Source organism: Ursus arctos, unplaced genomic scaffold (genome assembly GCF_023065955.2).
Source record: "Ursus arctos isolate Adak ecotype North America unplaced genomic scaffold, UrsArc2.0 scaffold_16, whole genome shotgun sequence".
NCBI classification, from domain to species: Eukaryota; Metazoa; Chordata; class Mammalia; order Carnivora; family Ursidae; genus Ursus; species Ursus arctos.
The window spans coordinates 40,739,238-40,761,921 of record NW_026622830.1 but is presented as its reverse complement, the minus strand read 5'-3'; the positions used below and the strand labels follow the sequence as shown (position 1 = coordinate 40,761,921).

The following is a 22,684-nucleotide window of genomic DNA, read 5'->3' as shown; positions in this document are numbered from 1 at the left end:
CAATCAAAATCCCAGTAAATTGTTTTGTGGATATTGACAAATTGACTCCAAAGGTTATATACAGAGGCAAGAGACCTAGAATTGGCAACACAATATTGAATGAGAAGAACAAAGTTGGAGGACTGACACTATCTGACTTCAAGATTTACTATAAAGCTACATTAATTGAAGCAGTATGGAATTGGTGAAAGAATAGATTAAGTGATCAATAAGCCTGATAGAGAGCCCAGAAATAGGCCTGCATAGGTATAGTCAACTGGTCTTTGACAGAGGAGCAAAGGGAATACAGTGAAATAAAGTTTCTTTAAAACTGATGCTGGAAAGACTGGACAGCCACATGCAAAAAAAAAAAAAAAAAAAAGTCTAGTCGCAGACCTTACATCCTCCACAAAAATTAACTCAAAATGGATCATAGACCTGAATGTAAAACACAAAACTGTAAAACTCCTAGAAAATAGCATAGGAGAAAATCTAGATGACCTTGGGTATGTGAGGCCTTTTCAGTTACCACACCAAAGACACAATCTATGAAAGAAATAATTGATAAGCTGGACTTCACTAAAATTAAAACCTTCAGCTCTGTGAAAGAAAATATTAAGAGAATTAGAAGACATCCCACAGACTAGGAGAAAATATTTGCAAAAGACACATAAAGGACCATTATACAAAATAAACAAAGAACTCTTAAAACTCAACAATCCAGAATACAAACAACCCAGTTAAAAAATTGACCAAAGATCTTAACAGACACCTCACCAATGAAGACATACAAGTGGCAAATAAGCATATAAAGAGAAAGTCCACATCATATAAGAAACTGCAAATTAAAACAATAATAAGGTATCACTACGTATTTATTAGAATGACCAAGATCTGGAACACTAACACCACCACGTGCTGGTGAGGTGATGGAGCAACAGGAACTCTCTTCACTGCTGGTGGGAATACAAAATTGTACAGCCACTTTGGAAGACAGTTTGGTAGTTTCCTGCAAAACTAAACATAAGCTTACCATACATCTGAGTAATGGCATTCTTTGGTATTTACCCAAAGGAGTTGAAAACTCATGTTTACACAAAGAGCTTCACATGGATGTTTATAGCAACTTTATTCATAATTGCTAATACGTGGAAGTATCCAAGATATCCTTCAGTAGGTGAATGGATAAAATGTGGTACATACAGATAATGAAATATTATTCAGTGCTAAAAAAAGAGCTATCAAACCATAAAAAGACATGGAGAAAACTTAAATGCATATTATTCAGTGAAAGAAATTGATCTGAAAAGGCTACGTACTGTATGATTCCAATTCTCTGATATTCTTGAAAACACAAAACTGAACAGACAATAAAAAGATCAGTGCTTTCCAGGAGTGGAGGAGGGGAGAGATGAACAGCAGAGAAGAGATGATTTGGGGGCTATCAAAATAGTTGTATGATAGTATAATGATGGATAGATGTCATTATACTTTTTTCCAAACCCATAGAATTTATGACACAAAGAATGAGCCCTACAGTAAACTGAATTTTTGGTGATTATGATGTGTCAGTGTAGGTTCATCCTTGGCAAAAAAAAAAAAAAAATTACCATTCTGATGAGTGATGTTGATAATAGAGGAGGATATGCATGTGGGGAGGGGTCAGGGGTATATAAGAAATCCTTGTACCTCTTAGTTTTGTTGTAAACTTAAAACTTCTTCAAAAAAGTTAGTCTTAAAAATATATATAACCTATTTCCGTGGATTCTGATTGCTATAATTATCTAACCAGGGAGCAACATGTTGGGAATGGAATATAAAGTGTTTTTATTTTTTAATTATTACATTTATTTATTTTTATCATTTTTTAAAAATCTTGGAGAGCATGGTTGGGCAGTGAAGAAGATAGGGATAAGGAGTTGGACATTTTGAATAAACACGATGACTCCAAAACTATACAAGAATATAATCATTGAAAGTACTCAGTAAGAAGCTGTTCCATTCTTAGCAGAAAGGCATATGGAGGCCCAGAAAGTGATATGCTATCTCATAAAAATCAATCAATGAGAAACAGTGCAAGACAATTTCATACAGAAGGCAAACAAGCCACATTATTTAGATGAATAAAGTAAATATGATTTCACTAGAAGAGTGGAAGTCTTGACAGCTCCTTTGAACAGCTGCTGCTCATATAGCAGAGAAGCCTAATTGTTTATATGTGCCTTCAGCTCCTCTGTCAACAGCAGGGGTCCTGTGGAGTGAGGATGTCATTTTCTTGCATAACCAGATGTGACAGAGAATATTATTCAACCTCAGCTTATCGGGGCATGTTATAAGTTTAGCCTGGTCTGAGAAGGTCCTTTGTGTAGAGAACCAGAGTTTTCCACATCCCAACTCATAAAATAGGTATTTGTTAAAGCTGGATGGAGTCTTCAGATCAGGTGAAGTCTTATAAACTGGCCTGGAGAACTTATAACATGCTTTCATTTGCACATAAATCTAAATATGTCACCTTTCTGTCTATAGAATCCATCCCTTTCAATGTGCTTATCTCTGTAGGACTCAATAAATACCTGCTAATAAAATATGAATGCATGGATGGATGTTCCTTTGGAATTAGCTGTTTCCAAGGAAGGAATTAGCTATCTGAAGGAGGCTGGAAGGGAGAATGGAGACATTGACCTCAAGTCCTGGCACTCAGGACACCTTGTACTTTCCTAAGCTACTCCTGAGCATTTGTCTCCACGGATAACACTCAACTCTTTTCCGTAATTCTAGGAGCCACTCTTCCCTACCACCAGGAGTGCAGTAGTGCAAAACAGCTTGCATTGTACGTGGTTGTTTGCTGTACTGAGCAAATAGTCCACAGTGGGATTCAAACTATGACTTACTCCCAAGAACTAAACAACTAATTTATATCAAGTGTAAAATGACGATCAGGTAGTGAGACAGGTAGAGGATACCTGATTCTCAGCCTCACTCACAGTTTCTTTCTAGCCTCAGGCACAATTTCCATATACTATTTCAGAAATGAAAATGTAAGAACATGCATTATTCCTTTGGCATACCAGGGAATAATCCACCTGTCAGATCTGCTGGGATGACAGTGATACACTACGTCCTGGCTTTTCTTTTTAGTTCCCAAGTCAGAAGGTCTGCTTTAGATTCATGTATTTATATGTCAGGGGAAGAAGTAGGACACATTTAATCATTTTGTTCTTAGCTGGAATAAATTTCACAGATAGAACTGGTTGCCTCTATCAGCCATTTATTGTGGCTTCAAAGACAATAATTAAGCCTTTAGTATCCTTGATGTCATCAGCCAGTGGCAATGGAATTAAAGACATGTAACCTGACTCCCTAATAGCATCATCTGTTAAAAGAGTTGGTGCTACCTGCTTCCAGGACATGAATGATTCCATAGGCCAGAAGAACCAGGCTGGGAAATCTGGCCCCCTCCAACTCACTGTTAGCTCAACTTGTTATCCTAGGCTTTCCTGTATAAGGCCATTCTGCTACACCTTCCAAGTATACTTCAATGCCCCCTTTCACCTATCAACAAAATCCAAGCTCCCCTGTATGGTGCAGGTAAGCCATCTGAAACCGACCCCAGTCCACATCTTTAGCTTCTTTCTCAGTCTCTCTCAGCATCTAGCCAGACAAAACTACTTGTAATCCTTTCACAGTCCTGGTGTGTTCTGTTGCATATGTTACGGCATCCTCTATAAATACTCTTTTCTTTTGGCCTGTTGAAATTATAAGTCTCGATGCAAATTAACCTCAACTTGACATTGCCTGCCCTGGAAAGACTTCCTTTCTGTTGACAGTCATTGCCTCGTGGGTACCATATCATAAATCTATCACAAAACATATTGCCAGTTGTTTACAAAGAGCACTCTATTCCTCTGATTTCTTGAAGTCAGAACCTATGTTCTAGCTAACTGATGCCCTCTGTGTGGCAGATGATGTTGATGCCCCACTTTCATTCCTATGGCCTACCCTGGACACCACCTGTAGACAGTGCCTATACATGCCAGATTCTCCACACATCTCTACTTCTGAAAGCATGGTTGGTCCACCTGGGGAAGGCAGAAGTGCTAAGAATTTGATGTCCCTCAGGGTCAACTCTCAACCAAGAAAGTATGGGAACTTGTGGTTAAATTTCCCAGCTTCCTCAGTCTTTGATGGGATAACTCAGAGATGTAATCACTCATAGAAGGTCCAGTAGTAGAATGCTGCAATAATGGTCTCCATCTTGTTTCTGCCTCTTTGCATCAATTCCCTTGGTCAGTTCCTTCCCACACTGACTCTGAGCTTGACCATGTGCACTTGCTTTGGCCAATGAAACTTACTAAATGTGACACAAACAAAGACTTAAACGTGCACACTGGGGCTTGATCTCTCCTCTATATCTTGCAACCTTTCTTAGACCAATGGGATTGAATCCCAGTTGCCTATTTGTTCCCAAATCCATGTCTCAGTGTCTGACATCCTACTTGCTTATTCAATGTACTCAGTACATGTTTGTTCAATTAACTGAGTATTATTCTGTTTCTATAATTTCCCTTGTATGACTGTGGCTCCTATTACCTTCTTTGTCCACTGATTTCAAACTCCCATAATTTTTCCTTAGTCCTTTCTTCCTTTCCAGTTAATGGCCAGGATGGTTGGTTTTGGCTCCAGCTGATGGGCCCAAATTTAGGTTTATGCCAAGCCACACTGAAGACACAACTCTCCAAAGTTCCCTTTGGCACTGATTCTGCTCTCCCTCCCCCGCAAAATGGTGCCACATGTGGATTTCAAGTGATCAACAATGACTTGTTTCCTACCCTTCTCCCCACATCTTAGGCTCTGCAAGGTCTCTCTTGGTCTGATAACCCCTAGAAATATAGTCATCAGGAACTGACTTGAATCGGCTCTTGGATGCCAACAACCTTGTGTTTGAACTTCCATCACCTTTGAAGAGAACTGAGGGCCTCCTGATGAAATTGATTATTCCCCCCTCACATAAGTAGAGAACAAGTTAAGGACAACGAAGGATAAAATTTGTGGATCACCTTATTCTCTGTCACTGGTTTCTTAATTTCCCATCAAGTCACAAAATTTTAGTCTACTAATGGTAATTAATTAATTGAAGCCATTTAACACCAGCACAAATTAGGATATTCATGTAACCTTTCCTAAAGTGCTTGGTCTTCCTGATTGCAGCATTACATAACACATCAGCCTGTTGTTTAGTGAACATCTGATGATAATGGAAGCTTTTAGTTTTTTTTCCTCATCATTTATTTTTATATTTATTGAGTGCTTACTAATGTACAGTGCTGTGTTAGTCACTAAGAGGGCAGTCAAAGAAACGTAATTCCTATTCTGTATTTCACCAAGTGTAAATTCAGTAGGTGGTTGTTGGTGTAGAATCAATCTCTGAATCTATGAGCAGGCTTTGTTTGAAAACCTGGAATTCATAAAACTTTTATAGGTAAAATGGTGAAAAGCAGGCCAAGTAGACCTGCAATGAACTGGTGTCAGACCAAGTTGGTGTTGGTGTATGTGGTTAATCACTCATAGGAATCTCACACAGTCAGGTTTTCTGTCTCATCCAATGTGAAAGGAGGATATAATGGTTCTAGTCTCTGAACCTCAGCCAATAAGCAATAAGGTCCAAAAGCTCATTGCCAGGAGTTAAGAACATAAACACCATGTTTAATATTCTTTTCCTTGTGTGCAAAATGAAAGGTTAAACTAATGTCTAAGATTTCTTCCTGTAATTCGGTAATTGTAGATATTATTTATAAGAATTTAAATGACTCTGGGTAAACCATTTAGAATAATGAGGTTGGCACATCACAATTTTTTGGCGGGGTGGCAATTTCCAAGTGGGCCAACTAGTGTTTAGAAACTACTATCTACAAACAGCATTAAAATTACATAAATTTAAATTACCACAATACTTTCCCTCTTTCCCTTCCTTTCCGCACTACACCTCTGGAAGGAATTGTCTTGATACCTCCACTACGTCATATTTACCTCTACCCTTCACCATTTGGCTTCCTTCCTGTAGCCGACTGGATTGCTTTCCTTGCTCAGAGCCCTTTGGGCCTTAGCCTCTGTATCTCTTCATCTGAATTTTCTCTGGTTGGCCAAATTCTGTATGTTGAACATGTGCCAGATCAAAGTGTTGAGAGACTTAATGCCATCCAGGACAATCAATCATGAATCAGTGTCTGATGGCAATTGGCATATAAATTCGCTAGCTCCCTCACACCTCAGGCAGGACAACTCTGGGGCCTGTGTTCTACACCAGCTCTCAGAGATTCCCAGTGGAACTGAGTCCCTATTATCCACAGTGACAACTTGTTCTATAATGCACCTTTCATTCCTGCTTTCCCTTTCCGGTTTCAATTCCTCTACTCCCCTACCAGTATTTTCTAGACTCATTCTTTAAATAAACAACTTGCATGTAAACTCTACTCCTAGGGACCTAAACTGACATATGTGGCCTCTTCCACGGTGTTAAGGCGACTTCTCCAATTTTAACAAGGATTTCATCTCTAAATCCAGTGGCCTTGCTTGCTCCGTTCTTTCTTAACCCTCATCTCCCTTCCTTTCGCAGCTCTGGATTCCCCTTCCATATCTCTAACAGTCCAGCCTCTGTCTCCTCTCCTGGCTCCTTTTTTCTCCCTCATGTCCAAAGTTCTCTAGGATTTTGTCCTATGACCTCTTCTCTCCTTTTTCTCTCAACACTCTTCCTTGTCAATGCTATCTGCTGCTGCGGCATGACTGAGGTGTATGCGGATGGATGCTTGTGCATTTGACTTTTAGGTCCTTGACCACCTTCTCCTCTTTTTGACATTGGTAACTAACTTCCATGGGTGTTATCATTCTCTGGAGGTGCATAGGACTTGGAGACTTGAGCTTCAACATCCTAGTCACTAACCATAGCTTTCTCTTTCAGTTCTCCCACTATTAATCCCAATTTACCTTCTCTTCTAGTTTATTGATATTCCATTTTTTGAAAACTCCATTTCTCTCTCTCCCAACCTCTACCACCCCCACTTGAGTGCTGTTTAAGAAAACAACTCAGTTGGTGCTACTATAAATCCATTCTCTTCCATTTGGCCTCTCAGTACTGTCCAGAAGTCATCATTTGTCCTTTGTCATCTTCCCCGCCCATCCCCTTCCCATTAACAGCATGCAAAATGTTATCTCCCTTGAAGCACCCACCCCATCACCCCTTTCCTTCATTGGAAGCATTGACCTTGCCTCCTTCACCTTTGAAATACTTGTGACTCCTCAGTGGGTATTCTCCCCATATCCTCCTCTGAGACCTTCACACTGAACTTCATTTCCCATTCCTCCCTTTTAGCTCAGAGAGAAGACATTTCCCTTTTCCTGCTCAGGCTAATTCTTTTGCTTTTCAATAAAACCTAGCTAACTAAGAGATGAATGAAAATGAAGAATTTATGATTGAAGAAATTCTGGTGAAAAGACTTGTGATGAAATCACTAACAACTTTAATGTAGATAAATATAAGCAATACTGTAAATCATGGTTATATGCAGAAGGTTAATATTTACTTATAACTTGATGTAAAAATAATTATGCACCTAATGAACATTGTAATGTGGGAATAGGGGAAGCCAGAGTAAGTGTTAGGAAGCTAATGTCCCCACTTTGTTAAGCATGGACTCCACTAAATTCACTAAAGTTGAAATATGTAATGAAATGATTAAACATGTCGTTAAATATGTATATCTAACATATTTACATGTAAAACAATCACAAACTCCTCACTCAATACCATCACCATTATTTTTTTTTTTTAATTTTAGGGAGACCTATTATGAAACACTATGTCTGTGTGACTAATTTGTCTGAAGTTTACCAATGTCATCAATTTTTTTCAGTTTCCTTTCTTTCTGTTAAATTCTGTAATAATTAAGTTAATAGTTCAAAATTTAAAATAGTGTGTACAATATAATCCCATTTTTATAAAACAATTTATCTAACTACCTTTCTTCTCTATGTATTCTTACAGAAATATTTGCGATAAAATTTACTTAATGCTGGTAATGGTTATTTCTGAGTAATGAGATTTGAGGTAATAAAAAAATCCTTCTTCTAGTGCTTTTTTTGCACTACTTGATATTAAAAAAATAATGAGGATGCGTAATTTTGACAAAAATAATTAAGTTATTATATTTTTCATATGCTTAGGGATTCTTATGTCAACTTATTAACTTGATGATTTCCACTCATGGCATTCACAAGGGCTATAATGTGCAAGAATACTGTGGCTTAGGGGCGCCTGGGTGGCACAGCGGTTAAGCATCTGCCTTCGGCTCAGGGCGTGATCCCGGCATTGTGGGATCGAGCCCCACATCAGGCTCCTCCGCTATGAGCCTGCTTCTTCCTCTCCCGCTCCCCCTGCTTGTGTTCGCTCTCTCGCTGGCTGTCTCTATCTCTGTCGAATAAATAAATAAATAAAATCTTTAAAAAAAAAATACTGTGGCTTTCACTGAGAGATTCGCCATCCCTCCAGTCGAAGAATTCACATATTTTGTTTGCTTGTTTGTTTAAATCTCAAGAGGGAAGATGCTCAATTGTCTAAGAAATCTGATACCAACATAAATTGGATCATTCATTCAACCACTACTCCTGTAGGCTTAGTTTATCACATTTTATTCCATTGTGTTTACACAGAAAGCAAGACTGTTGATGTCATTACCCTCAGCTTTTATTAAAACACTGGAACAATAGTTAAATCGTGGAAGGAGCCAAGATGCCCTTCAACAGGTGACTGGATTAAGAAGATGTGATTCATATATACAATGGAATATTACTCAGCCATAAAAAGAACGATTGCTCAACATTTGCTGCAACATGGACAGGACTGGAGGAGATAATGCTAAGTGAAATAAGTCAAGCAGAGAAAGACAATTATCATATGGTTTCACTCATTTATGGAACATAAAAAGTAGGAAGATCGGTAGGAGAAGAAAGGGAAGAATTAAGATGGGGTAAACAGAAGGGGGAAGGAACCATGAGAGACTATGGACTCTGGGAAACAAACTGAGGGCTTTGTGGTGGGGGGGGATGGGATACGCTGGTGATGGGTATTAAGGAGGGCACATATTGCATGGTGCACTGGGTGTTTTACGTAAGTAATAAATCATGGAACTTTAAAAAAAGAAATAAATTTAAAATTAAAAAAAAAAAGAGGGGAGTGACGGGTGGGCCACTTGGAAAGAGGAAGTCAGCATGGAGGAAGGAAGGGCAAAAGATAGATGGCTAAGGACCTTGCATAAGTCAGCCCCAAATACCTCTGAAACTAGAAAACATTCAGACTTCTTATTTATATGAGCCAATAAATACCTCTCCCCCTGTTAGAACATCCTTATTTGGGTGTAATTAACATGCATTAAAATTTACCCTGTTTAGATGAATAGTTCCATGAATTTTGATCGATGTATAAAGACTATATAATTATCACCACAATCAAGAAACAGAATGTGTCTATCACCCCAGGAAGTTCTATCATGCTTCTGGGTAGTGTGTCTCCTTCCACATTTCCCCCTTGCAACCACTGGTTTATTATCCTGTCCCTACAGTTTTGCCTTTTCCACAGTGATAAGTAAACAGAAACCTTAAGTGTGTGTGGCCTTTGAGTGTTGCTTCTTTCATTTGGTTGAATGCATTTGAGATCCATCCTCATTGTTGCTACTATCAATAGTTTGTTCCTTTTTACTGCTAAGTAGTATTTCACTATACGGATATAGTGAATTTATATCACAGTTTGTTTATATATTTACTGGTTCATGGGCATGTGGACTGTTTCCAGCTTTTGGTGATTATGCAGAAAGCCACAATAAATAATTGAATACGGGAAAAATAAAACCACAACAATGGAACAGTGAAAGCCAAGTATCCCAGGTCAGAATAATTTTTTTTCTAATGCCATTACTACACTTGGCACATGTTTTAAGTCTAAATTGTTATTTTCCTGTTCTTGGTGTCTCCAAATAAATGGTTCTATATGTCTCTCATCTCTCTTTGAACTCTTCCTACTTCAATACAGAGTGAGCATTAAGTGAATCTATTTAGGAAAATTTGGGAGAATTAGATGTTCATGAGTCAGTGCCAAATTTAAAGTTATAAGTAAAGAACAACTTTAGTATCCTATGGTTTTCATGTTCTTATCAACTTTCTTTTTTTTTTTTTTTAAAGATTTTATTTATTTATTTGACAGAGAGAGAGAGACAGCCAGCGAGAGAGGGAACACAAGCAGGGGGAGTGGGAGAGGAAGAAGCAGGCTCCCAGCGGAGGAGCCTGATGTGGGGCTCGATCCCATAACGCCGGGATCACACCCTGAGCCGAAGGCAGACGCTTAACCACTGTGCCACCCTGGCGCCCCTCTTATCAACTTTCTAATGGAGAAACTATTAACATCCTGTAACATTCTTGAGTCTATTTCATTTGTGTCAGAAAATGAAGAGTTTGCATCCATGTTGCACTTTCAATCTAAGAGTTTGTTATATTCAATTATTCTTACCAGAGGACCCCAGCACATCACAACTTTCTCCGAAAAGTCATGGTCAAATTGTTTTAGGGACAAAAACAGCTTGTCTAGAGAGTTTACTGCTTTTTTTATATCATACCTCATGTAGAAGCCATTCACTAATATGGAATCATTACATTTAGGGTGGAAGTGTTAATTCAAACGTAATTTCTTGATTCCCTAACCATTAGCGGAATTTAGTCAGTTAGTGGACTTGAGCTATAATATATTATAATAGATACCATATATATATATATAATAAATTAATATAATAAATATAAAAATAAATACAATGCATATAATATAAATATTATAAAAATTTATGTGAAGAAGGTGAAAAACTCCTGCTTTTGAACTGTCCTGTGATTATTTGAATCTCAAATAGTAATGCATAAATTCAGTTCAGGGTTTCTTTTTGAAATGATGAATCTGAGCTCAAATGTAGAATGAAGCCACTGCTCTAGTGGGTGGAAAAAGTGTGAACTTCAGGTTTCATGTTTTATTTTTAAAACCTGACTTCTTTGAACGGTTACAGCCAAATATATAATTATTGCAAACTTAACTATAGCATTACTCCCTGATGTGCTATAACATTATGATCCACAGCTAATAAGATCTTTTGGAAGAGGCATTGAATTTTAGATAGTCATTCATTTGAGAAAAAGAGGTGTAATTTTTCTCCTTCTTTTGTATTTTGATCAAGTTTTAACCGTAGGCTTTTTTTTTTTTTTCCTGCTCAAAGAGCTAATCTCTTCTATTACTGATCATTTCTAAGTTGGGGATTTTAGGGAAACACGGGAGTCTGTCAGGCATTGACTTGCTGCTTGTTACCTACTTCTACTTCCTAGCTAAATTGCAGCCTATAAATAAATGGATGCTACAGGGGTAATTTTTTGAAAACTAGTTCTTCAAGTGCCTTTTCTCTGAGCTAATGGCCAAACAGTCACCTTGTGATCCAAGTTTATTTATCAACCAAGGAGCACATAATGAGTACCTGGTATGAATAGGGCAAATTGGTTGCCAGTGGGACAAGAGTGTTTAATGGATTTTATATTCTTCCTGGAGAAGAAAAATCACAAAGACCTGAAAAGTTGGCTTACACTATGAGGTGAAAATACAGGAGACTTCATAAGTCTTTTAAAAATTATTGTTCTTGTGATCTGATTTGGTTTGGTTGTAAGGTGTAGAGAGTCACTCCAGCAACTAAGAAAAGGGATATATATTGACAGTATATTGGTTTGGGTAATGCTGGTTGTTCTAAAGATAAAGTCTCAAATCTCGGTGTCATAATGTAATAGTTTAATTTATCACTCATAAAGTTCTAGTCAAGAATCAGGGACCTGGGGTCTTTCCATCTTGCGACTGCCATCTTTAGCGTTTGGCTTCCAAAGTCACTGTTCTCAATCACATCAAGCCTCAAAAGAGAAAAGAGGGTGGAGAATCAACCTATGGAAGTTTCAAGTATCAAGCAAGGAAGAAGTGCACTTCACTTCTGCTTACATTACATTGGCTAGAATCACCATATGGTCATACTTATCTGCAAGACAGGCTGGGAGATTTGCTGGGAAATGGAACTGGAAAGTTATTAGGAACTCATATAAAATGTCTGCATCTCCTATGGTCTGGATGGGCTCTTTCATGGCAACTAGATCCCATTCTCCTCTCTATAGCAACTAGTGAATCAAATTTCCTAAGGAAGCCAGTATTATTGGTTGAGATAATCACCATGGTCTATAATGAATTAAATTCACTGAATTATTTGAGCTAGGCCCTCTCATGGACCATGGCCAACTCACGGATAGGTTTCCATTGGGCAGAGTGTTTATTCCTCATTCAATCAGTTGTTACTCCTGAGACAGTACAACTTAAAACTGCCTTCTTGAGTAAAAAAGATATATATATATAGCAAGGCCATTTCCTTATTATTATTATTACTACTACCAATAATAGGTTTTTTATTCTATGCACTTGCCACTGTGTCCAGAACCTTACATGTACTATATTATTTATTTTTGCTAACCACTATATTTTAAACATAAGCCTCTGAGAGGTTTTGTAAACTAGACAAGTTTCCAGTACTGTCTAATTCTAAATCCCATCATTTTTACCTTTGAACGTGGCTGTTCCTAGCTCTCTTCAGTCACAAGAAAGGCACTGGATATAGTGAGTGTTGTGACAAATATGACTGGTGCCAAGAAAAAGGAATAGATTCAAGTCCCAAAAAGACAGATGGAAGTCCCAAAAAGATAGAAGATGTTCTGGTCTAGGTCAGTCAGAGAAGACTTGAGAGAAGAGTTTGGACTTGACCTAAGGCATACTGCATTAAATCGGGGTCCAAAAGGAATTCATAGCTTTCATGTTGGGGTAGTAGGGTTCTGAGCTATTTCCCTTTGCCTACCATGGTAGTAGGCCTTGTAGTTTCAGAAAAACTGTTCCTTAAGGGCTTCTTAGAAATCCTTTTGGAAATACTTAGGGTCAAATCTATATTCTGTTTTGTTTCCCCCTCTAAACCATGTTAATCTTGATCTAGAGAAATATGGGGCAAAAGGCAGGAGATTACTTCTTTGGACTGATAACTGATGCATGATGAAATGAGAGTGAAATTATAGAATCTGGATTCAATATTGTTGGGACATTAAGACACCACTAAAAAGGTGAAAATAAATATTCAAAATAAATATATCTGACAAAAGATTCCTATCCATAATAACCAAAGAACTCCTACAAACCAAAAATTAAGACAGACAATCCAAAAACAAAAACTGTTTTCAGGGCAAAAGACCTGAACAAATAATGAATAAAAAAGGACTTCCGAATCACCAACAAGCAAATGAAGAGGTATTCAGCTTCAATTGATCAACAGGGAAATGTAAATTAAAATCACAATGAGATACCATCGCCATTACATAGACACCAAAGTGAGGAAAAAGATAGGAAAGACCAAATGTTGGTGTTATACACAAGTAATGAATCACGGAACTTTACATCAACAACTAGGGATGTACTGTATGGTGACTAACATAACATAATAAAAAATGAGTATTAAAAAAAAAAGGAATCCTGAGACCAAAAAAATAAAAATAAAAATAAAATAAAATTCCTATATGTTATGTTTCATTATTATACTAAAGTGAATTAAAACAAATTCTACTTGGGGAAAAAAAGAAAGAAAGAAAGATCAAATGTTGGTGAGAATGTGGAACAATCAGAATCCTCACATGCTACTGGGTTGTCAATGGCAGGCAGAATTCTGAGGTGGACCCCAAGATATCTGCTCCCTTGTGTACATGCCCTGTATAATCCCCTCCCCTTGAGTTTGGAGGCAGTATTATGAAGATGATGCATTTCATTCCTGTGATTAGATTACATTATATGGCAGAGGTGAAGAGATTTATGAATGTAGTTAAGGTCCCAAATCAGCTTACCTGAATTAATGAAAAGAATTATCCTGGGTGGGCCTGACTTAATCAGGCTAACCTAAGCAGGGACTGAGCCCTTCCTGAAAGAAGGGTGAAAGTGTGAGATTCATGGAAGGGGTCATGCACTAGGTCATGAGGGTAGCTTTCAGGAGCTGAGAGTAGAGCCAGCAAAAAATGAAGACTCCAGGTCTACAACTACAAGGAGCTGAATTCTTCTAAACCTTGAATATGCTTGGAAGTAGATTTCCCCTTGGTTGTTCCTCTAGATGGGGACATAGCTGGCCAATATCTTGATTTCAACCTGTGAGCCCTTGAGCAGCAGTTTCAACTATAATGTGCAAGACTCCTTATCCATGAAAACTATAAAATAATGAATTTGTGTGGTTTTAGGCCACAAAGTCTGTAGTAATCTTTTACACAGCAATAGAAAACGGATACAGTCTACTAAAGTTGAATGTGTGTATGCCCCTTGACTCTACTATTCTACTCCTAGGGATACTCCCAACAGAGAGGCATACATGTGTTCACCAACATACATACACTACGGTATCCACAGAAGAAATATTCATAATAGCCTAAAACCAAAAACTACCCAAATGAGCAAGAGGGGGAACTTATGAGATATAAATAATGCCTTATTCCTTGATTTGGATTCTAGTTATACATGTGTGCCCATGTTGTTAAAGTTTATTAAGCTGTGTTCTTTCCTAAAGTATACTTCAATAAAATGAAAAGAAATTTAATTTTAAAATTAAATTCAGTTAAAATTAAAATTAGACATTCAATTAAAATTAAAAGAAATTTACTCTTCCATTATATAACAGCACAATTACTACTAGATTTTAAAAAATTAATGATCACATATATAAAAGTAGCCACATGATTTTCCTAGCCTTAGTCCTATATGGATAAAAAACAAAATCTATTGTAATAAAACAAAAACACTTAATTGTCTATTGTTTGGATTTTTACCTAAATTCTTACTTGATTTTTGGCCAACCTTCAACACATCATTTTAATAAGTAATTTTTTTTTCCACAAGGGATTTAAGGCACTCTGGAATAACACCTCTGATGTTCCTGTAAACTCACTCACTCTCCTAGACATATACATCTTTTTTGATGAACATATGTCTTTGGGCCAGTCATGATAAAATAGAAAATTTTAGTCTCAACCTCACCTTTCTAACAGTAAAGTTATAGGTAGTTTTACTCCATTTCAGGGAGGAAATACAATTGGTTGGTCATGGCCTTGCAAGAGTTTGGCAAAATAGTCAACAAATATTCATTTAATACCTCATATACAGACCACCGTGCTAAATATGGGGCTATAGGAAGGCATAGTATCTTGCTTCTTCTCTTGGAAGATCTATGATCTACTTGAAGAAGTACATGCTCATACACATTAGTTAATGACCTTGGCAGACGTAGGTGTTGGCTACAGAAGAAAAGAAAAAGAAAGAAAGGAAAGGAAGAAACATCAGAAGTCTAAAATGGTGCCCAAGAGTGGAGTTCTTGGTTGTCAGAGAAGGCTTCCCCAAGGCAGCTTGGTAAAATAACAAAATTATTTTCCACAAAGCAAATTTGGTTTTAAATTTGATTTTTCCCCTTTCCAAATATATGCTTAACCACTTGGAGCTTTAAGTTTTTCATCTGAGAATGAGGGCTGATGGCAACAATTTCGACCTCACAGGTTTCTGAGGTTAGATGAGATAATTCGGTAAAATAGCAGGTCCCCCTAGTCTGCATAGCTGACCCTTCTTTTGGATGAATAAATAACCACCGAGGATCTTTGGTATCTAACACAGAGCACTGGAGAGCACTGGAGAGGATGGAGCAGTAGGGAATTGGACGACACAGTAAGTGTTAAAGAAAGGAAAAAGAAGGAGGTATTATGGGTTTAAAATGAAAAAAAAAAGAGTAACAAAAGTATAGTACTGATGAAAACAAGACAGGACAGTGTTTGGGAAACCTAGAGGAAGAGATAAAATGAAGGACATTTCTTTACAGGCTAGCAAACCCAGTAACAGGTTGGCTTTGGTGAGGAAACCAGAAATATAGAAGATATCATCCTTGAATATGTAATACCTTTCAAATGGACAGACGATACTTACACCCATATTTACTTACATGTATGAAATGACTAGAGGACAAAGGATGGAATGTACCAGCTTATGTTGCGTACGCTTTGCTTTTTTGTCCCATAGGAATTTGGAGAAGGGAAAGCACAATGTGGTCCATAGCATCAGGGAAGGTTCAAGCTCAGACTTGAAGGATGGATAGGAAGGAAAAGAGGGTTTATTCTACACAGATGTGGTATCATGCAAAGATTCATCAGACAGAAGTATTCTACCATAGACTGATTTTTTACTTAAATATGTATCGGAACAAAAATCATTTGGATAAGAGATGCTACTTTTGATAGGTTATAGAGAGGTGAGGAGAGGTAGCAAGGCAAAGGCTCATTTTTCCTAGATAGAAATTGCCTGTCTGAGGCTGATTCAAAATCAGAGGGTTCCTCTTGAAAAAAGAGTGGGGGTGAAAGAGGCTTAGGTATCTGATTTTACCCTGAAGTATGAGTTCCCTCAGATTTTATGTAAGTATATAAAAATTATCCAGATTCATTTATGATGAGATTGTCCCTACACCTCCTTTCTCAAACTTCACCATCAGAACTATAAATCTCCCATTAAGCCGTTTACCTCTATATAGAGTGACCCTCTTGGAGAATTGATAAGTTAAGCCATTATCTGTCTTACCTACACCTGCATTTGCTTAAGTTGCTAAGATCCTAAAGGACATATTTTCCAAAGGGTAAGTAAAGAGATGGCAATGTCTGCCTCTGCTATGAAAAGATGCATGGTATGGGGAGAGAGGAAGAAGATTTCTGCATCAACGGCAGCGCCTTTACACTCAAAAACTAAAGAGCCTGATGCCACATCCCTTCTCAGCATACCTCGAAGCCCAACACATCCTGCAGAGCACTTAGCCTGTTTGGTATGTTCCAGGAGGTAAATAGCATGAGTTTAGCTCTGAAAGATCTGGGTTTAAATCCAGATATGTTTTTTTATTTTATTTTTAAAATTTTTTTTTTACCTTGGGCCCTGATCTGAACCTTATCAGTGCTGTGCGCTTAATAATACTAGCTTCCTCAGCGTTGTTGAGAATATTAAATAAGAATGTATATAAGGACTCCAGAACACAAGGGTGCCCTATTGTTGTCAGGTAATAATAATCACTATTACAATCACTGTTATATTTATGGCTCCTGGGTACTGAGTCTTGCCAAGTTAGGGGGGCGGGATGGGAAGGAAGGAGGGTCTGCTTGTTTACTGTGTTGGTGGCACTCTTGAAACAGCCCCAGACTCTGGGGAAGAACGACAGCGGGCTGCTCCCTCAGCTGGCATCTTCTCTCCCCTGCTCCACCCACGCTTCCCGGGAGCAACAAGTTCCCTACTGCAAGACCCGCCCGCGCGCCACTGGTAGACCCGGCGGGCGCCTCCTCCCAGACCTCTGACTTACTTGCTCTGAAACCCACCTGGGGTCGAAATCGCGGCTGCCAACGCCCTACCGAGGAGGGAGAGCCGGCCGCACGTGAGGGAGCCCTCGCGGCGCCTGGGAGGGAGGCGGGAGGCGTGGGAAGTCGGGACAGAGGACTGATAGGAGACCTAGTTCGTGCTGTCCTTGAGAGGCAAAAGCAACAGAGGAAAGCACCCGCCGCTCATCTCCAGCTTCTCTCCTGGGATCAGGAGGGAGGAGTGCCCCGAACCCCACAGACCTCCACCCAGCCCTCTGGTTGCCAAATAGCATCCCTATGTCCTCTAGGCTCCCCTCGCCCGGTTTCTCCTTGCACTCTCACTCCACCCCACACCTCTCCAGGTCCCCTAAGGACACTTGCGATTTCTGACGAGATATTTTGCAAGGACAAGTAAATAAGCCACGGCCCCCACCCAGCACTCTCCTCTCCGCTGCTCTCCTAGAACGGATACCCTGGAGTCGCCAAAGGAGTCCCAAGGCGTCCTAGATTGGGAGCCTTATCTAGCTGCCCAAACAGTTGAACTCTGACAACTTCTCGGAATGGGGATCCCCGCGCCCTTGTGGGAAAGCCAAGCTGGCCGCCCACACACCAGGAGAGTCACCCCGATTTCTCCATAGGGAACTCCTCTCAAAATCTACCTTGCCAGCTTCTACAGCTGTGAGTTGAGAATCAGAGAGCTAACTAGGAGTACGCTTCGGGGGCGGGCGCTCGTGGGCAGGGGCGAGGGCGAGAAGTTCCACCCCAATTTGGAAAGAAGACCCAGTTCATGTTTCCAAGTCTCCTGCAGCCAGGGAGCTGTTGTTCCTGGAAAAGAGCAGGGGCTGAAGTCACCGGGAGGGAAGTCCTAGCGCGGGATCCGAAAAGCACGGAGGTAGATTGCAATGTCCGAGCTTTTAGCCTTGTCCGTCGGAAACTACTCTTTCTCCAGGAGATGGGGGTGGGGGATACATCCCTGGCAAAGACTGCCAACGTCAAGCCCAGATGTTCAGCACTCATTCCTCCATCCCCACGCAGCCTTGAGAACTTGGTACCTCGGACAGCAGCCCGGGCGCAAGGCATTGTTAGAAAGGTGTTATCTTGTTTTCGCCACCAAGTCAAAGAGCAATAAATTATTTTTATGACCTTACTAGTACAATTTGAAGGACATTTTAATTACATAACCCGTGAAAGATCACCGGAGGCAATGTCGTGTTAAAGAGCCCATGGCAGAATATCTGCATCGCATGAGAAAGAAAACTTGCAAATCTGCAATGAGATTGCGCAGGGCTGCCCCCGTTTTGAAACAACATGCGAAATGCAAGGGAGATCTTACCTTTCGGACTCCAAAGCCGTGTTCTGCTGCAACTTGGCGAGCTTCTTCCTCTCCTCCTTTTTGCAACTCCACAAGAAAATGATTCGTGAAGACCGGTCTCTCGGCAGATGCAAAAACCATGACACAGAAGAGGAGCCCGGCGGCCGCCTTCCACTGGGAGATACAGCCACCTTTCATCTTTCTCTGGGAGTGAAAAGTGGTGCTAGGAGGCGCGCAGGCTGGTGGAGCGGGGGACTCGGAGGAACGGTGCAAATAAAAAAATATATATAGTTTTTTGTTTGTTTAAAAAAATCTTTGTGTTGGGAAAAAGACTAATTAGGGGCTTGGAAAGCAGCAAATCAATGTTTGTTCTCCTCTGGCATCTGCCTGGCGGGGAAGCCGTGTAGTCAGGCTCGCTGGCAGAGGTGCGAATGTGGGGAGCTGTGTGTATCTGAGAGAAAGAGCGAGTGTATGTCTGTGCTTGAGGCTAAATCTGCATTTTCAGCTCCTCCTCGGCTCCAATTCCACTGGGGCCGGAGGAGAGCACCAGCCTGGGTGACGTGTACCCGCCAGCAGCCAATGAGGGCCCGGGAAGCGGCGGGCCCCGCCCTGGACCGCCCCGGGCCCGCCTCTGCCCGCCCCTGGCCCGGCAGGTCCGCCTCCGCCGACGGGGGGCGCCGCGCGGCGAGCCCGCGCCCCCGCCCCTTTCAGAACCCTGGAGAGCTCCTCCATCTCTCCACCCGGGCCCGCCTTGCTCCCAGGAAAATCCCCCCAGCTGTAATCTGGTCGGCGGCGCCTGAGTGATGTCATTGTTTGTGGAAATCTGTAAGGCTCTGGAAAGGGAATTACGGCGTGTGCCGCTCTCTGAGGCCCCGAGGGGAGCTGGGGCACCGGCCTCTCCCTATTCCTCTTCCCTGCTTATTTTCCGCTGCAAAACAACTCTTTCTCTCCCTCTCTCTCTCAAGGCATACTTGCCTCTCTTCCTCACAATAACAAAGCAAATATTAACCCTCCTGTCGCCACTTTGGGCAAATCCCGGGGGAGGGTTACTCCCCTTCCAGGCACGGGGAAGGTTGGGGAAAGCAGCCTTCTTTGGGTGACTCATGGGAGCTAGTATTTATTTATTTATTTATTTATTTATATTTTTGTAGGCTCCGGGCTTGTCTGGAACTAAGCATCTGGGAAGCCTAGCAGGAGATCAGACTCACTCCCACCAGCAACTGTGATTAGATGAGACTCCTCCCGGAGTCTGGGCTGCTCCGCAGAGACCGCCTTCAAGAGAGGCGCGGCCAGGATTGACATGCCTGGAGGTACATTCTCAGACTTGGGGACGTTCGCTTGCACAAGGACAGCAAGGGTGTGCCTTTGGGAAGGTGTAGCCACCAATCCTAGGAGCTGGGCCAAGACTCCAGTTGGGCATTCTCAACTGGGGCGAATTCAGGCCAAGTGGCAGCGGGTCAACTAAATTATCCAGTTAAGAAACGTGCGCTCCCAGTCTACTAACGGCTTACACCGACTTCTTCTTGCCCCAGTGAGAGGAAGCAGGGGCGAGGTGTCTGCCAAGAAATCTGGTCCATTGTTTCAAAGCAACTCAAATATTGTTGAGTTACAGGGTATGCACACTTATTCCCATTATCATTTAGCTCCAAAGTTCAAAATCCTGCTTTACTTGGATAAGAAGTGAGAGACCTTTTTCTTAGAGGCTTAAGTGTATGCAGTACAGCCAGAGAGAGAGACAGAGACAGAGAAAGAGGTAGACAAGGAGAAAGGAAGAGAGAGAATAATGTTGACACATTTTACAACACACACACACACACACACACACACACACACACACACATGTTTTATTTTCAAAAGACTTCCCCCTTTTCATCTTAGCATGAAGTCAGAATCTACACAAGAAAAGCAATATTGGTAGAAGTGAATACACACAATGCCATGGGACACATTGTCTTCAGAGCAGATCCTCTTGTTGGCATAGTTGGCTCCACCAGAGCCCTTTCAAACACTGCCAAATAAAAATGCAGACATTATTGAAAATTTTGATTAAAGCATAAGAAATCTGTATGCAATTATTGTTAGTAGTAGTGGTGTTAGTACTTGAACTCCTTTAAGAAAAGCTAAATGAGGTGCTGAGAAGGTGTTAGCACATAGACTAAAGATGAAAGGGACCAAAGTGGAGACAAGGTTTCTAAGAAAGTATTAATAAAAGGGAACAGAGCTGCTCTGTGTTCCTCAGTTCTTTACTGCTCAGAGGCTCATTTCTGCTGAGATTTTTTTTTTTATCACCCTATCCTACTCCACAGCTTACCTCTCATAGTCCATCTGTTTGATTTTAACACTAAGTTTTCTTACTCAGGGACCTTCATCTCTTCCTTTCTCTCTTTTCCTTATATTGCACCCATATTTTGAATTAAAGTACTAGGCTGGTATGAAGAAATGCCAATGATTCTTCCTGCCCTGTATTGTCATTTGAGAAAAATGGCACCAAATGTGAAAATTACATTAGATGGATTCACAATCATGGAAAGCATTTCAAAAGCAGCAACAGAGATAAAAATCTAAGTCTTAAGAAAAATAGATCTGAAGAGCATCAAATAAGTCAATTTAGAAGATTATGGGTGTTGGGAAATAGCACTGCTAATGTAGCTAAATCTCTCTGAAAATGAACATGAAATTACCATCTATTCAGAGATATTTATTAATTTTTTTCTAAAACCACAAAGCAATACTTTATTTTCTAAATAAATTCCAAAGATGAAATGCTAGTAAATGTTGAATCTTATGTATTTGAATTTTCAGTAATTAAAACTATGTAAAATTGAGTACAAGCTAAATAAAGCCTGGATTAAAATAAGACCTTTTTAGTGGTTTACATAGAATACAGTTGATCATAATATTGTCAGAACAGCATAGCAAAGGAAATGGAATTTTTTGTGATGCAAATTCTCAATTTTAGATGCATAACAATGTATGCAAGTGGAGGAAGTATATTGATACATTGAATTAAAAAAATGAATTGCTACTTCAAATACAAAGACACATCCATGCGCATTCACACATAGCCTCTTTAAGGTAACTATTTCTATTTCTAAACTCCCCCCCCCTTTTTTAATACTAATAGTAACTTTGGAGCAAGAACGTGAACAGGAGAGAAAACGGTAGCAGAATGTTTCAAGGACTAGAATGGAATCCAGTTGACAGGAACTCTATTGCAGGCTCTGCTGTCACTGGCTATGCCACTTGGACTAAATCACTGTATCCCTCAAAGCCTCTATCTCCTTATCTGTAAGAGGATACTGTTGGGTTATACCTTCCAGGTCCAAGAGCCAAATTGTAATTTCAAAGAGTTGCCAAAGTAGACTATGATGTAGAAAGAATCATCAATAGCTTGAGAGATGTTAAGGACAGTCATACTTTTAAATTACATTATGGTGGCCAACAGGCTTATCCATTTTTATACACCCCCCCATACACACACCAACAGTTTCTTATTTTCTAATTTTGTGGATTTGAGGAAAGAATAGCTAACACAAACTGGCTGACACTCAGTACCATACATGAAAATCATCAGTATGTTGAGATTCTTCCTATTTAAGATACTGTTGTATCTATACAAAAAAAAAAAAACCCACAAAAAACAAAAACAAAACAAACAAAAAAACCCCACATAAGTTTGGTTCCAGTTCAATTGTGCTACATAACCCCTAGAGTCTCTCTGAAGATATTGTCCTACAAATATCAAAACATTCCCATGATACGGATTCATAACTATAAATCATCAGACCTATGTGTGATTAAAAGAACCCAAACCACCCGAGCTATGATCAGGACTGCCATTCAGATATACTTCCAGGGACAAGTTTGGGCACAGGAAGCTTCAGGTCAAGGAAAACCCAT

At 39.9% G+C, this 22,684-nt stretch overlaps 1 protein-coding gene across 2 annotated transcripts in view; it reads right to left on the bottom strand.

Moving 5' to 3' along the window:
• The window catches only part of PCSK2 (proprotein convertase subtilisin/kexin type 2), a 250,659-nt gene extending 231,677 nt beyond the window's left edge, over positions 1-18,982 (bottom strand). For both annotated transcript variants that reach the window (XM_044385610.3, XM_044385611.3), the window contains exon 1: positions 18,806-18,982. In XM_044385610.3, coding sequence (XP_044241545.3) covers positions 18,806-18,982 — 177 coding nt within the window. The remainder of the gene's footprint in view (positions 1-18,805) is intronic.
• Positions 18,983-22,684: the final 3,702 nt, after the last annotated feature.